The sequence below is a fragment of the Sceloporus undulatus genome, chromosome 6 (assembly GCF_019175285.1).
Source record: "Sceloporus undulatus isolate JIND9_A2432 ecotype Alabama chromosome 6, SceUnd_v1.1, whole genome shotgun sequence".
NCBI classification, from domain to species: Eukaryota; Metazoa; Chordata; class Lepidosauria; order Squamata; family Phrynosomatidae; genus Sceloporus; species Sceloporus undulatus.
The window spans coordinates 45,765,961-45,781,275 of NC_056527.1; the positions used below are offsets into that span (position 1 = coordinate 45,765,961).

Consider the following 15,315-nt stretch of genomic DNA (forward strand, 5'->3'; position numbering starts at 1 on the left):
CAAAGTGACCCAAAGCAGCTTTATTTTGGCCTGTCTGTATGGGGCCTATGTGCCTTATTTTTACATGCTGAATTACTGAACTTGACAGGGCCTTTTCAATTGTATTGCCCCAAATTTTCGCTCCCCAAAAGAGGATCACCCCTGATTTGATATACAGGATGAGTGACCATCCTGAAATACTTGGAACCAGAAGTGTTTTGGATTTTGGGTTTTTTAAAAAAATTATTTTGGAATACTCTATCTGCATATGGATATATAATGAGATATCTTAAAGATGGGACCCAAATCTAAATACAAAATTCCTTTATGTTTCATGTACACCTTATAACCTTAAGCTGAAGGTAATTTTATACAACATTTTAAAATAAATTTGTGCGTGAAACAAAGTTTTTATACACTGAACCATCAAAAAGCAAAGGTGTCATTATATCAGCCATCGACGAAATATATATATATATTTTAATATTCTGGATTTCTGAACTCCAGATAAGGGAGATTGCATAGAGTGTATCACACAGAGAACTCTGGCTTCACACTTTCTGTGCAATTTTCGAACACTGTCTTCCATTTTCCCAATATGCCATTCCAACATGCTAGTGTGACCAACAAACAGAACAAACTCAGTTGTGATCAAGGCACATAAGGGTGCCATCCTCAAACATCCATATATGCAAACAACTGCTATTGGGAAAAGTAAAATATTGTACTTGGGAGCAATGATACCTTCTGAAACTGAGTAGCTCAGCTGAACAGTAGCACATAGTCAGGTGGAGAGAGAGAAAGGAAGGGAAATTATTTGTTCTATTTACTCACAAGCTCATTCCTCAATGACACCACTGTCATTACATTGAGTAGGTCTAGGCTACTTTCTCAGCTTGGAAATGTTTCTGTAAGTCTATCCCAAGGGCCTTTGTGATAGGCCTTTAGGAAGCAAAAATAGTTTGTGTTTTAATTTGTATTTTCCCTTTCCATCAAACAGTGTTCAAAATAGCTAACAGAAATATAATTCAAAGCAGCAACCAAAGCATATAAAAGAGGAAGATTTAACATCAATGCTACCAGTAAAAGTGATAAATATTTACAATAGCCATAAGAGGAAAGCCTACTAGCAAAAGGTCATCACAGAAAGGGCTAGATAGGCCTTCCTGGGGAGCAGAAAGGACTGCCTGTTTCCTACCAAAGGAGGAAACTATGGAGAGAAAAACAGAAGAATATACCTCAAAACTCTTAAAACCAAAGCAGGCTCATATGTGAGTACTGTATAGCGGTCTCAAATAACATGAACCCAAGTCCCATGATAACCAGCACTCAGAATTATGCTGGGAAATCAACTAGTGGGCAGTGAAATGGTTGAAATAAGGTTAATTAGTTAATTAGTGTAACATGGATGCCACTCAAGGAGATAAGTCTTCCTGGGAAATCAAAGTGACCAAATGGACCATATCTGACAGAATGAGAAAGCTAATAGTAAGACCTAGTAGAACAAATATACTTAACACTGTTAATGAAATTTCCTCTGTGCAGTCCTAAATTCTGCAGTCATCAAACAGAACAGGACAGACAGGGAATGCTGCTAAGGTTTGAAAAGTCCTGAGGCCTATCTTCTGTGGAGGAAGAAAGTCTCCAAAGGTTAAGGGTAGGATGCTCCCTGTCAAGGTATCAATTTGCCCTACTGTTTCCTTCATTTGTGTTTGCACCAATAATTATGTAAGAAGGATCATGGGTTATAATATCCCATAATTTGTAACACAATTAAATGTACAGTTTACCAATAGTTCTGAAGCCACTGATAAAAAAAAAAGTTGGTTAACCTCACCTTTAGTCCTTTACTGTTATGGGGGAAACCCACAGAAGCCTAGTCATCTGGTTTTATAATGTACCTTTCTGTTGTTGTGTGCCTTCAAGTTATTTCTGACTTATGGTGATAAGCCAATCATGGCAAGCCTATCATGAGATTTTCTTGCTAAGATTTGTTCAGAAGAGGTTTGCAATTGCCTTCCTCTGAGGCTGAGGACATGTGACTTGCCCAAGATCATCCTGTAGTTTTCATGGCTGAGCACAAAGTAGGATACCCACATGTTAGCAGCAATTCCAAAGTAAATGTTTAGCAGTTTAGCAAAATTAACTGCTTTGTGGGCATACAGTGCACTCACGTCATACACAGGTGCATTATACGCTGCTTTCAGCACATCATCATCATCATCATCATCATCATCATCATCATCATTATTATATCTTGCCTTACTCCCACAACAGGGACTGAAGGTGATGAGCAGTAAATTTAAAATTTAAAACAATACAATTTTAAAACAATACTAAAGCATTAAAATGAATAAAGCAGGGATGTGGCCATCCTGGCCCCTATACAGAGGGAGTTCCAGAGCCTGGGAGCAGCCACCAAAAAGGTCCTCTCTCTTGTTCCCACCAAATGAGCCTGAGAGGGTGGTGGGACAGAGGGAAGGGCCTCTCCAGAAGATCTCAACACTGGGCTCATAAAGGGAGATACAGTCCTTCAAATAACCTGGACCCAAGCCATATAGGGTTTTATAGGTCAAAAACAACAGTAAGAGTTATGCCCGGAAATGGACCAGCAGCCAATGGAGTTGCTGCAACAAGGGAGTTGTGTGCTCCTTGTAGACAGCTCCACTTAACAACCTGGATGCAGTTCTTTGGGTCAGCTGATGTTTCTGAGCAGCCCCATGTACAGCACATTACAGTAAGCCAAATGGGATGTATCCAAGACATGTACCACTGTGACCAGATCTGATATGTTCACTAATGGGCACAGTTGGCGTACTAGCTTTAATTGTGCAAACATACTCAGGCACAGGCACAGCGCTGAATCCAGAAGTACCCCCAAACTATGAACCTGAGTTTTCAGGGGGAGTGTAGCCCCATCTAACATAGGCTGAATCCCTATTTCTTGATCTGTCTTTCAGCTGACCAGGAACACCTCTCTCTTGTCTGCAATTTAATTGCTACAATTTACTTGTTCTCATTCAGTCTATCACAGCTTAGTATAGAAACAGCTTTTTTGGAATTAGGTAGAAAGGAGTGATAGAGCTGGGTATCAACAGCATACAGGTGACACCTTACTGCCCTTCCTCTGTGGAGCACAAGATGGTACACAAGGTAACGTTTTATCACAACAAGCTTGTGAGATAAAGTAGAATGAGATATTGTGATTGGCCCAGTGAACTGAATTGGGATTGAAGCCTGGGTGTCCCAAATCCATACTGCTATATCACACTGTCTCATGAACAGAAAAGTATGGAACACAACTCTCAAGTCACAGAAACATATGGGTGAGGCTGCAAGTTTTAAATTGCCATTTCCCAGTAAGACTAACAAAGAATCAAGTTGCATTTTATTTATTTACTAGTTAGTAAGTTACATTCATATTCTGTCACTCCTTCAATGACCTCAAGGCATTTCTATTTCCCATTTCATCCTCACAGTAACCCCGTGAGATAGAGTCTGAGAAAAAGTGACTGGCCCAAGTCACCTCACGAGTTTCATGACAAAAAGGGACCAGAAATTGGATCTTCTCAATCTCAGTCTGGCAGCTGAAAACATTATACTGCTGCAGAAGAAAAGGCATATGTGTGTGTGTTGTACATACTTAAAGAAAAAGAAGGGGGAAAAATTAATCCAGGGAAAATGATTAGCTATATCACATTAAATATCTTGAGAAGGGATTTATATAAACTGTATATAGAACAGGATTATGATTTCACTAGAAATTTGAACCAAGTTCTTCCATAGAGAAAGTAGTGGACATGTCTAATGAAGTGTCACAATTTGAAATCTCATATAACAGCCACACAGTGCACATACTTTTAACTATGAAGCCATGGGTACCATATTAATTTCAGTCAGTGTAAGTGACTGAGCAACTGGGACGATAAAGATAGAAAGGACGGAAGTTATGCAATGCACTGTAAACATGAAGCAAAGAAGTGGGCCAAGATTATCATTAACTGTATCAGATTATTGAAGAAACAGCACTGTCATGTAGATTCTTAAAAAAATGTCCAGCATTGGCAAGTACTAAATAGTTTATATAACTACGGATTGATTTTAAAAATTTACAGTTTAAAATTGTGGTTTCTTTCAACAAAACAAACTCTTCTTTAAACAGATTTAAGAGTAGGTCGTCTGTTGCATGAACACATTGGAGGAAGTATACTGGGCACTATTTAGTCAAACTAAATATTTTTCAGTTCAGTTGATTTGAACAGATGTAGTTAACTATTCAAAGTGGAATCCTATATATATTCACTCAGAATTAAACTCCACTGTGGTAAACTGAGTTTACTCTCAAATAAATATATGTAAGAATTCAGGCAGTAAAGCAAGTAAGCCCTTAACTCAAGCCTGACTATGCCCTCACCCTTTTCTTTAGTTTCAGTACGAGTTGAAATGATCAAATCTTCTCTGATTTTTTAAAAGAACTGCCTTTGATTATCAGGCTAAAACAATTTTTTATTAGTACTGATTATTATGAAGACATCATTTGACTATAAACTAATACAAGGAACTATGTTATTGCAATACAGCAAATGTCTAAAAACTATGATAGCCAATCTAATCTTTTATCATGATTGTCCAATATGATATGCCAGATGAATGGAATCATAAAAATCCTATCAAACATACATACTAGGAAATAAATACCAGTGCAATATCACAACAGTAACTAAGTAATAAGAGCTTCCTTTTTTGTGTGAAATGGCAGGAACATGGCGACATTCAAATTACCAAACACCAGCTGTTTCTAGTGATGGCACTACCATATGGTAAAAGCAAAATTCTACACCAGCCTTGCCTAAATCCCAATTCAGTGCCAGACTGCATCTTTAAGTGTTATACACTCTCATCCTGTTTAGCCTCCACTATAGTCCAAAATCACAAGGAGGAAAAACGGAGGCTCGCAAATGAGTAGATTTCATGCCACATTGTGTATCACAGCGAGAAATTCTGATGGCAGTCACTACTCAAATGGCAACTCTACTCTTTGTTTGTAAATAATTCATGCATCTGTGAGAATGAAAAAGGCAGAGAAAGTTCTTTAAAAACAAAATGATTATTTGCTACTGAAAAATCAAAATGAGAAATAAGATATCTTTATTCTATTATCGTTAAAAATACATGTAGGGATATCTTATCCATGTTCTCAATAGGAGAATATGTTTTCTACTACAGAAAGGATCACAAACAGTAATACAATTTATTTGAATGGTGATTCTTTACAGCTGACAGACATTTTTGTTTTAACAGGTCTTATTTTTTTGCAAACAAATTTTAATATTTCAGAAATTCAGCTGTCCATTCAGGAAAGAAAATGCTTGCTGAGGAGAAATGTAAATATTCTGGAAAGACACTATGTTCACAGATACTCCTTGACTTTCCTAACTGAGGCTTTCCAATTTATAAACTATAAACTTCAATCTGTAATCAGGACATTTAAAGTGTAATCCTTATATGTCTGCTTAGGAGAAAGACTGCATCATTTCTATGAGGCTTGCTCCTAGATAAGTGTGTACTGTATATGGTTATGGATTTAAAATTCCACAGAAGTTTATACAGCTGAGGCACAATGATCATTAAACATTACCAATAAAATACAGATATGAACACTATCACAGATAACAGAGAATGTATAGAAAAGAATGGCCAGAAATTTCATGGTGAAGCTGCATTAAAAAAAAAGAATGAACCCAAACCCAACAATGTGCTTAAATTTAAAATAGGTTATCAGCAGTGGTGGTAGTTGGTCTTGCATAACTGCTCTTTAATCTTAAAAAATTCTTTGTTTCATTGCAAATAAGTTTTTTCATACAGCAGAAATAAGTAGAAAGATGTGCATTGCTATCTACACCTTTATTTAACCCCAGAAGTGATGAATCTCTTGCTAACTTGATAATTTTCATCGGTATGTCAGTGGTTTCCTAAAATTACTGTTGTTGCATGCTGATCTTTTATTTTAAAACATAAAAGACATGCAAGTTTTAAAATGAATTAGAAAAAAATCATGTCTTTTTTAGTGCTCAGGTACAACTAGGAGGAAACAATACACACATATACAACGAGTTAACCAGGGACTTTATGAGTACATACAAAGTAAATAATATGAATGATGGATAACATGGAAGGGTGATGACAACGGATATTTCTTCTTAATGTCTAAACCTCACTTGAAAATAAAAGACATCTAAGGAAGCGTACAGGTTTGAAGTCATGGTTAACATTCTATCATAATTAGAAACATTTCAAGAACCCTGTAATTTCCAATCAAAATTACTGTAATTTCCAATACACAAGCCATGATTCATGACAGAATTTTACATTCCATGAGAGATTATAGTGGCCTGATGTATGACACAGGGACTACAGCGCTAACATAAACAATTCAGTTTAATGTTTAAACAGCACTTGGTGTTTAGAATCCTACAATAAAAGAAACATATTATTGCAGAAATTATCACTTTGACAGTGATTGAAGGGTATGCAGGCATGTGGCCTGTAAAGCTATAATTTTTTACAGTCCACAGCTTGAATTTAATCATTTTGATATAACATTTCCAAAATATCCTCTTAAGTATTCTTTACAGCATATAACTTTAAAAAGAAACATCTTTTCTTTATAATGAAAGATGGAGCAGTTCCCAACTGCAAACATTTTGGAAGTGGAAGCTTAAATAACAACCTAAACTTCAACAACAGTCCAAAAATACCCCTTAATAAAGAAAGGTCACATTTTGTCAATCTAACTAGAAGTGAAACATGTTTTCCTTTCTTTTAAGGGAGTTGTAAGAAACTGATCTGTTACAAAGATTTACCTCTTAGGTGAATTTATAATTAAGAACAATCTCAGTCAACTTTAAATGTAGCTGGACTGTTTTATCATTATTTCATATCAATAATTTAAATTGATCCATAGTATTCCACTAATACTAACAATTGTAACAAAAATCTGCTTCTGCTTTCAGTTATCCCGCATACAGCGTGCATGACAACTATATCCTACATATCAGTCATTGTAAACTGTATAGTTTGAACTAGCCTAATTAAATAGATGTTATATTAACCAGAAAGAATTGACATTGGTAATAGACTGTGGGCAATGTCAAACAGACGTAGATACAACACCCAGTTTGGGACAGTTTATTAGTGATGTTGATAAAAATAAAATGTGTCCTTAGAATAAAGAAGAGGAAATAACTGCACTAAACTAATGATAATTATTGGGGGGGGGGAAATAAAGCAGTGACAAGAATACACACTGAGTTATTTAAAGCGCACACAAGTATAAAGGTATTTATAGGTAGAAATCTAAAGTTTAGAATAGATGGTACGGAAAGAGAATATTTTAACAGTGGTATAATTACTGTATGCTTGGAACTCAAAAAAGTTTTTGATCAAGTATCTCACTAAGGAAACTCAGCAAGAATGAGATAAGAAAACTGGTGTTTTGTATAGGAAACTGTTGAAAGACAGGAAACGGGGTATGAATAAATGAGTAATTTACATAATGCAAAGATATAAATTGCTGATTTTTCCAAGAATGTTTATTTTGACTTATGTTATTTAATTATTTGTAAATGATCTAGAAATTAGGATGATTAAATGAAGTAACCAAACAGAACTCCAAAAGTATTTGGCAAACAAGATTTAATGTAAGTGCAAACTGACATGTGATGACACTGCAATCACCACAAGTTTTCTTCAAAGTAAATTTCATTGTTTTAGTATATTTACTTATTATTTTAGTATTTTATAGTGTTGTGTTTTATTGTCTATTTTTATTATATATGTTTGATGTTCTGCCCTTTGGTGGTAAGGGCATTATAAATAAACATTATTATTTATCACTGTTCAAAGGATCACACTCCCTGGTGAGTATGCTTACAACTGCAGCCTGAAACACAGCAACTCCTAAACATATAAGCTGCTGTAAGTGCTCAGAGAAGAGGTCTTCAGGCCACTGTAATCTCAATGCAATATCAACTCAGTCTGTTCTGGCCCTGATAAGGCAAGGTCAGTATCAGGATTATCTGACTAAAATTGTGTGGTGTGTGCAAAGGACATCCATTAAAAATGTATAGAGGTACAGTCTGATTTACTCAGAGTAGACCAACTAAAATTAGTGGGACTTAAGTTAATGACAAGAAGTAAGGCCTATTGATTTCAATGGCTATATTGTAAACATGAGTACATTTGGATCCAACCCAGTGGCTGGTTTCTCATTATAGATTACTTGGAATATATAAACTTTAGGTACTGAGATGGTTTGGATGTTCAAATTTTGGCTCAGTAAACCCAGATATGAACTTGCTCTGTGCCTGTGCATGTAGCCCTTCCCACCAAGAAGTCTTCAATTCACCAGAGTTTCCTGGGAAACTATAGTTATATACAGGCAAGTATCTTAAACCCATAGTGTGAAGCTGATCGAAGATATCCATTCAAAAATATCTAGGGCCCCATACAGACAGGCCAAAATAAAGCTGCTTTGGGCCACTTTGGAGGTATGCTATTTAAACTATGCATGCATCCTAAGAGTTCGGAAGCCACGCCAAAGCCACGATCCTGTCGTAAAGACTGGAGTGCAGCTTTGGTCCAAAATCTCTCAAAGGAGACCACTGTTCTAGATGCTACTGGACTGCAAGCTCCTCATTACTGGTTATGTTGACTATGGCTGATGGGAATTGCAGTCCAACAACTCCCTGCACTTTGCCCACTCCTGATCTAACTTCCTTCTCTTACAAAAATATTACACCCACTTGATCTTTCTAAAATTGTATTCCCTTTTTCTATGTCATTGAAATAGCTCGTCCACTGTCAAGACAGATGGAACTCAGAAATACCTGTGGCAGGGAAACAGAAAAAGAAGGGACAACAGAGGATTCAGATTAGTATTTGTGCACAGAAATAATGTGCTATATAGTGAAAAGTGAAAAAGATGAAGGATAGAGAAATGTTCAGAGATCTATAGTGGTGAAAAGAGAATACTGTAATGAAATGTTTTTAAAAAGAGTTAAGAAGTTTTTTATTTTAAAAATTGAGTTAACTTCTTTTTGATGACTAATATGGTGTCTTGGCATCCCTGAATGAAAATGGAATGGTAGATTTCTGAGGTGGTTGAGTTGTGCATTTCTGCTCTGTTTAAGACAGCAGCTTCCCACTATCCCGCCAGCAGATACATCCAGTTTTTCAATACCATCAGACAAAACCTAGTGCTTGAATACCATAGAAATTAAACAGAGATAACTTGTTATTACAGCTAACTTAACTATGTTTAATATTTTATTGCTTGTGCCCATACCTAATTCTGTCTTTTTCCCTGCATTATCCCCACCTCTGCTGCATTTCAGAACAAGTGTAAATGCAGAAATACCAAATTTAATTCATTAATGCCTGATGAGGCCCTTACCTGGCTTTTAGTTGCTGCAACCTTGGCAAATAATGCTTGAGACACTTTAGCTCGCTTCATTTCTTGCTGGATCTCATCATAAATGGAAGCATTAATGTTCATTGTATTGTTTTCTGGTTTTCCATTCCTTTCTGTTGCAATAGCAGTTGGTTTTACCTAAAATTATGATATGAATGTCATTAGCAGATGGATAAAAGGGATGCCCAGTTAGGAGGTACAGGGGTTTCTCAACATTCACTGCCATACAAAGTGCATCCAATTAGCAATAGGTTCCTTTGGAATCAACTACAGTGGGCCCCTGGTATCCACTAGAGTTTGATTCTAGGACCTGCCTTCCAATGTCACATTCCCCACCTCTGTGTCTGCTTGAAATCAATTCAGGATTTCAGGGAGTTAACAAGAGAGCCAGAAGTTAACCCTTTTTTGGTTTTGATTTCAAGTTGAAGGTTTGTGTGTGTGGGGGGGGTGGGGTGTTGGAAGGCAGCACCAGCAAAGTCAGTTTTGATTTTGAGCAGACGTGAGGATGGGGGATTTAAATAAGCCAAGAGGGAGGGGCAGGCAAGTCTGGATTTCTGAGTTAACAGAAGAACCATAAATTAACCCCAAGCACCATGTCTACATTCTTCCTGCTTTCTTCTTCCTGGGAGCATGCCAGCTACCCAATCGGAGTCAAATCACAACAGAAGGAGGAGGAATGTGTCCCTGGTGCTTGGATCTTCCCACACCAGCTTTCTTTCCTGCACTGAGACTGGTTTTCAGCCTGGCTGATATCAATCACAGGTGAATTTTTTTAAAAAAAAGATTTTTTATTTTCAATCTGCAGATGTTAAAATCCGCAGATACTAAGGGCCCACGGTACTAAAAACCACAAAACATGCTTATTAATTTCTGTAGAGATTACAAATTTTGCCTGTAACAGTAGACATTACAAATGTTCTAGCATTTCATACATTTAAATACAAGAGTAGATATTTGCAGATCTTTGGCATTGAAAACTGAAACCCATCTACTTAGAAACAAATCACACTGAGTTCCATGAGTTACCTCTAGGTAAGTGAAGAATGATAGGTATGGTTGCAACCTAAATAAATTTAACTGCATTATAATCAGTACAAATCAATAACTGCGCTATATAAGATTAACTAAAAATATCAGGGAACAAGCAGTGGTGTCCCTGCCTGGGGTGTCACCCGGTGCGGGGAGGTGGGGCATTTGGGGCAGGGCATCTGGGCAGCTCATGTGAAAATGGCCATGCTGGCCATGGAAACAGCCAACCGCCACCCACCCAGGCCAGAGATCCCTCCAAGGCTCATTGAAATGGCCGCCTGCGGTAGAAAAGCAGCAGCGCAGCCAGGGAAACAGCTGCCCGCCCAGGCCAGAGACCCCCCAGCCCATGTAAATAGCTACATGGCTGGGAAAATAGCTGCCTTCCACCTGCCCGGGCCCCAGAGACTCCCCCAAGGCCTGTGGAAATGGCCGCATGGGCCAGGAAAGTGCCTGCCTGCACTGAAACTCCCCTGAGGCCTGGAGCAGCATCTGCGTGCCCAAGGAGTGCCTGTGGAGGGGGGAGAGACTGGGTGTCACTCCTCTCTTCTGGGGTGTTACCTGGTGCTGTTCATACCCCCCGTGCCCCCTGATGCTACTGGGAACAAGTAAATTATTATTCATCTCTCTGGGCTTTAGCTTGTCTGGCTTCAAAACAGAGATACTATTACTACTAACTGCATTTGGTGCAGTCATGTTGGCCACATGACCACCAGAGTAGTCCTCGGACAATGCTGGCTCTTCAGCTTAGTAATGGAAATGAACACCACCCCCTACGGTCAGTTACAACTAGACATTCATGTAGTACCTACTACTAACCTAACGTATAAGTCTGCTCAAGGGGTAAAAAAGTATAAAAGCATTTTGAATATTAAAAAGGGCTATATGTCTGCTCAGGATTATTTATTATTGATCTATCTGTTACCCTGGTTTCCTTTGTATGAGAGTTAGTGTGTGTACTGTTGGCCCTCCATATCCACAGATTCTTTATTCAAGTATTCAAGCATCATCTATGGCTTGAAAATATATATATATATATATATATATATATATATATATATATACACACACACACACACACACACACACACACACACACCATAAAGACACCATTTTACCATACAAAGATGAACTCCAAATCTTAGAGAGTGAGGTGGAAGCTGCAATAAGAGATGTTGGGAAGAATAAATCACCAAGAATAGGTGATATTCCAATGTTGGTCAATGAGAAATCTCTACTTAGGATCATGGAAAAACAGGATCATTCCCAAAGGAGTCAGGCAAGACTGCATTTTATCATCATACCTTTTCAACTTGTACAGAAAATATCATTCAAAGAGCAGGTTTGGTCTCAGAAGAAAGAGGAGTGAAGCTGGGAGGAAGGAACATCACATATAACACCATACTACAGATACTAGTGCAAAACATAATAGACTTGAAACAGTTACACTAAGGAAGGTCAAAGAAGAAAGTGCAAAGCAGGCTTACTGCTAAATATAAAGAAAACTTAAATAATGACCACAGAGGATCTACTTAAGTTCAACCTAGATAATGAGGAACTCAAAATAGTTAAAGATTTCCGGTATCTTAGATCAAACATTGATCAGAATTGAGACGGAAGTCAAGAAATAAGAAGGCTAGGCATGGGAAGAGCAACCATGAAAGAAGACAAGGTCCTAAAGTATAAAGATATACAACTGAGCACTAAAGTTAGAATCATACAAGCCATTATATTCCTCATCACCATGTACAGATATGAGAGCTGGACAGTGAAGAAAGCCAAAAGAAGAAAATCAACTCATTTAAGATATGATGCTGGAAAAGAGTGTGAGGATATCATGGACAGACAAAAAGACAAACAAATAGGTTACTGAACAGATTGAACAGAGCTTGAACTCTCCCTGGAAGCCAAAAAGACAAAATACTTTGGCCACATCATGAGAAGGTATGACTCACTGGAAAAGACAAAAATGCTAAGGAAGGTAGAAGGCAGTAGAAAAAGAGGAAGACTGTATGCCAGATGGACAGACTCAATCAGGGAGGTTACAGCCCTGAATTTATGGGACCTGAGAAGAGCAGTGGAGGGAATGGAGTCTTGGAGATGTCTCACCCACAGGGCTGCCATGAGTCTAAGCCAACTCAAGGGCAATTAACAACCAACAAGGTTATTTTGATACAGTTAAAATAAGATTGTTTCTGACATTTTTCTGAAAATATTTCTTCCAATGGGCTCTTGTATACAAAATTGCAGTCTACAAATTTGGCAACTCATGGCCAGTACAGTGGTACCTCGGGATACGAAATACCCAGGTTACGAAATTTTCGGGATACGAAAAAATCCCATAGGGAATCATTGTTCCGGGTTACGAATGTTTTTTCGGGATACGAAGAAAATTTTTGGTGCTTTTTTCGGCTTTTTCGCACGAAACGCGGCTTTTCCCCATTAGCGCCTATGGCAATTCGGCTTACGAAGGCTTTTCGGGTTACGAAAGCGGCCGCGGAACGAATTAATTTCGTAACCCGAGGCACCACTGTATTACTTTAAGACCTTGTGCCCTTGAGAACACTTGGGTGTAAGTTCACCAGGTGAAAATGATCTGTACTTTTAAATTTTTAATTTCAAAGCATAGTTTGATATCATATAGTTATAAAGTAGGCTATATAAAAAACTAAAAGGAAAACACAATTTTTATTATTCTTTGATGTTCAAACAAATGCATCAATAGTCTCTCCACTTCCAAATAAATCTTAATTTACTAGAGCAACCAGGTTTCTGAGATTAAAAATTTGTAACAGTATATAGTAGCATTTTGCACATTTTAATCATAATATAACAAAATTAAATAAAGAAATAAAAATGAGAAAGAGAAAGGTTTACTAGAAAGGAAGCCAACATTAGGATTTCTGACTGTGCCTAGAAAAAGCAAAAACTGTTGCTTAAAGCATTTTGAAGATAATACTAGATTATATGTTTTTTTTTAATTATGACAGTCAATTTGGTCACACCCAATTGTGGGATCTGGATTAATGGCCCTTGGGAAGACCTTTAGACAGTACTATGCAGTAGCAGCACCTTTTCTCCCGTAATGACATATTTCAGTCTTATTATCTAGACTTTCTTGTACTGTATCATGTCTGGTTTTTTTAATACTCCCATCATAGAGGAAAAATATGTCCATACAAAGAAATACTCTGGAGATTAATCTCTATGACACTGTGTAGGGACTACAATTCAGTGGTGTAGCACTTTATTTGTTTGCAGTCCTCTCCATCTAATAGGAGGAATTGAGAAGATCTCATCCTGATTCCTTGGATAGATTTGCCCAATCCAAGATCAACTAATGGATAATCAAACCAGGTAAAAGACAATTTCCTGCATTCCTAAATTCAGGTTTTGCTGTGACTCAGATTACTGATACATATTTCCTTTCTGGAGCAATATACTTTTGAATTACATGCTAAATTCTATGTTATTTTGACTATTTTGACTATATGAAATAAAAATACAGTTACCATGGGACTAATTGAATATTGAATCTGCCTTACTAGCAAGAAAAAATAATAAGACTGTTGTACTTTGGCCACATTATGAGAGGGCATGACTCACTTGAAAAGATGGTAATACTAGGGAAGGTAGAAGGAAGTAGAAAGAGAGGGAGACTGTATGCTAGGCAGATAGACAGATACAATCAAGGAGGTCACAGGCCTGAATTTACAGGATCTAAGTAGAGAAGTGGTGAAAAGGGGGTCTTGGATATGTTTCATCCACAGGGTTGTGATGAGTCAGGGCCTGAGGGCAGTTAACAACAACATTCTTGTTTGGGGCTAGTTATAGGATTTAATTCATAATTATTTATTATATTTCTCGAATGCAAACAAACAACTCTGTTTTTTAAGTAAAAGAAGAACATGCATATTGTCAGGATGGGGAGTCTGTGCAATCTGTGACTCCTTGCCACTGTCCACCCAAGAGTTCTTAAGGAGAAGGGGCTGCAGTACAAACAGATCCAATGTAAGTTTCTGCAAATGTCCATTTAGCATTTCTCCAACCCCTCTAGGAAATATTCCATTAATCAGGGACAGAAAAAACTAAAACATGCATGTCTTAAATGTTCTGAAGAATCTGGCCCATTTTTTTCAAAGCAATTTTTATGTATGAATTGTGAGGAAGGCTGGCTTTTTTCAGAGATAGTGGGGAGAAAGTGTTATACTTTAATTTGCTGGCTGTATATGGAGCCTAGAAAGATTTCTGAAAAGTCCATTGACTTGTGAAAGCATGTGCAGCCTCATGAAAACTCCTGTTGTCTCTTGAGTGCCTACAGTGGCTCTTTTTTTGATTTGGCAGCAAGAAAGAGAAAAAAAGAAATCAAAATAAAATTTCTGTAAACTGTTGTTGACAAACAGAATTTAATTTGAATTAGTTGTTCCATTTCTCCTATGATGCAAGGTTCAAAATTTTAATTCTGGATCCATTCACACTATGGAAATGTGTGAAACGGTTATTTCTGCGACATCCACACTGGCCACACATGCACCCGGTGTGGTTTTCAGAGGAGGGGGGGCAGTGAAAAACCCACTTAACCTGGTTCATTTTGCACTGGGTACCCAACCACATCTTTTTTTAAGGGCTGAAGCGATCCGGATTTTCAGTAGTGCAAATGCACTACCGAATGAATCTGGAATGCTGAGATCATTCCAGGACATGAGGCGCCACCATGCTGATGTGAAGCGGTGCCAGTGTGAATGCTAGACTGGGTTAAAATGCCTTGGAGAGATTCTATCATATTAAACGTAGTGGGAACATCGATTTGGTATCGCATCACTGTGGAGATCTGCATC

General features: G+C 37.6%; 1 protein-coding gene across 9 annotated transcripts in view; it reads right to left on the reverse strand.

The window, feature by feature from the left end:
- SATB1 (SATB homeobox 1) overlaps positions 1-15,315 on the reverse strand; it is a 135,274-nt gene that overhangs the window by 29,254 nt on the left and 90,705 nt on the right. For all 9 annotated transcript variants that reach the window (XM_042476280.1, XM_042476281.1, XM_042476282.1 and 6 more), the window contains one exon: positions 9,434-9,589. In XM_042476280.1, coding sequence (XP_042332214.1) covers positions 9,434-9,589 — 156 coding nt within the window. The remainder of the gene's footprint in view (positions 1-9,433; positions 9,590-15,315) is intronic.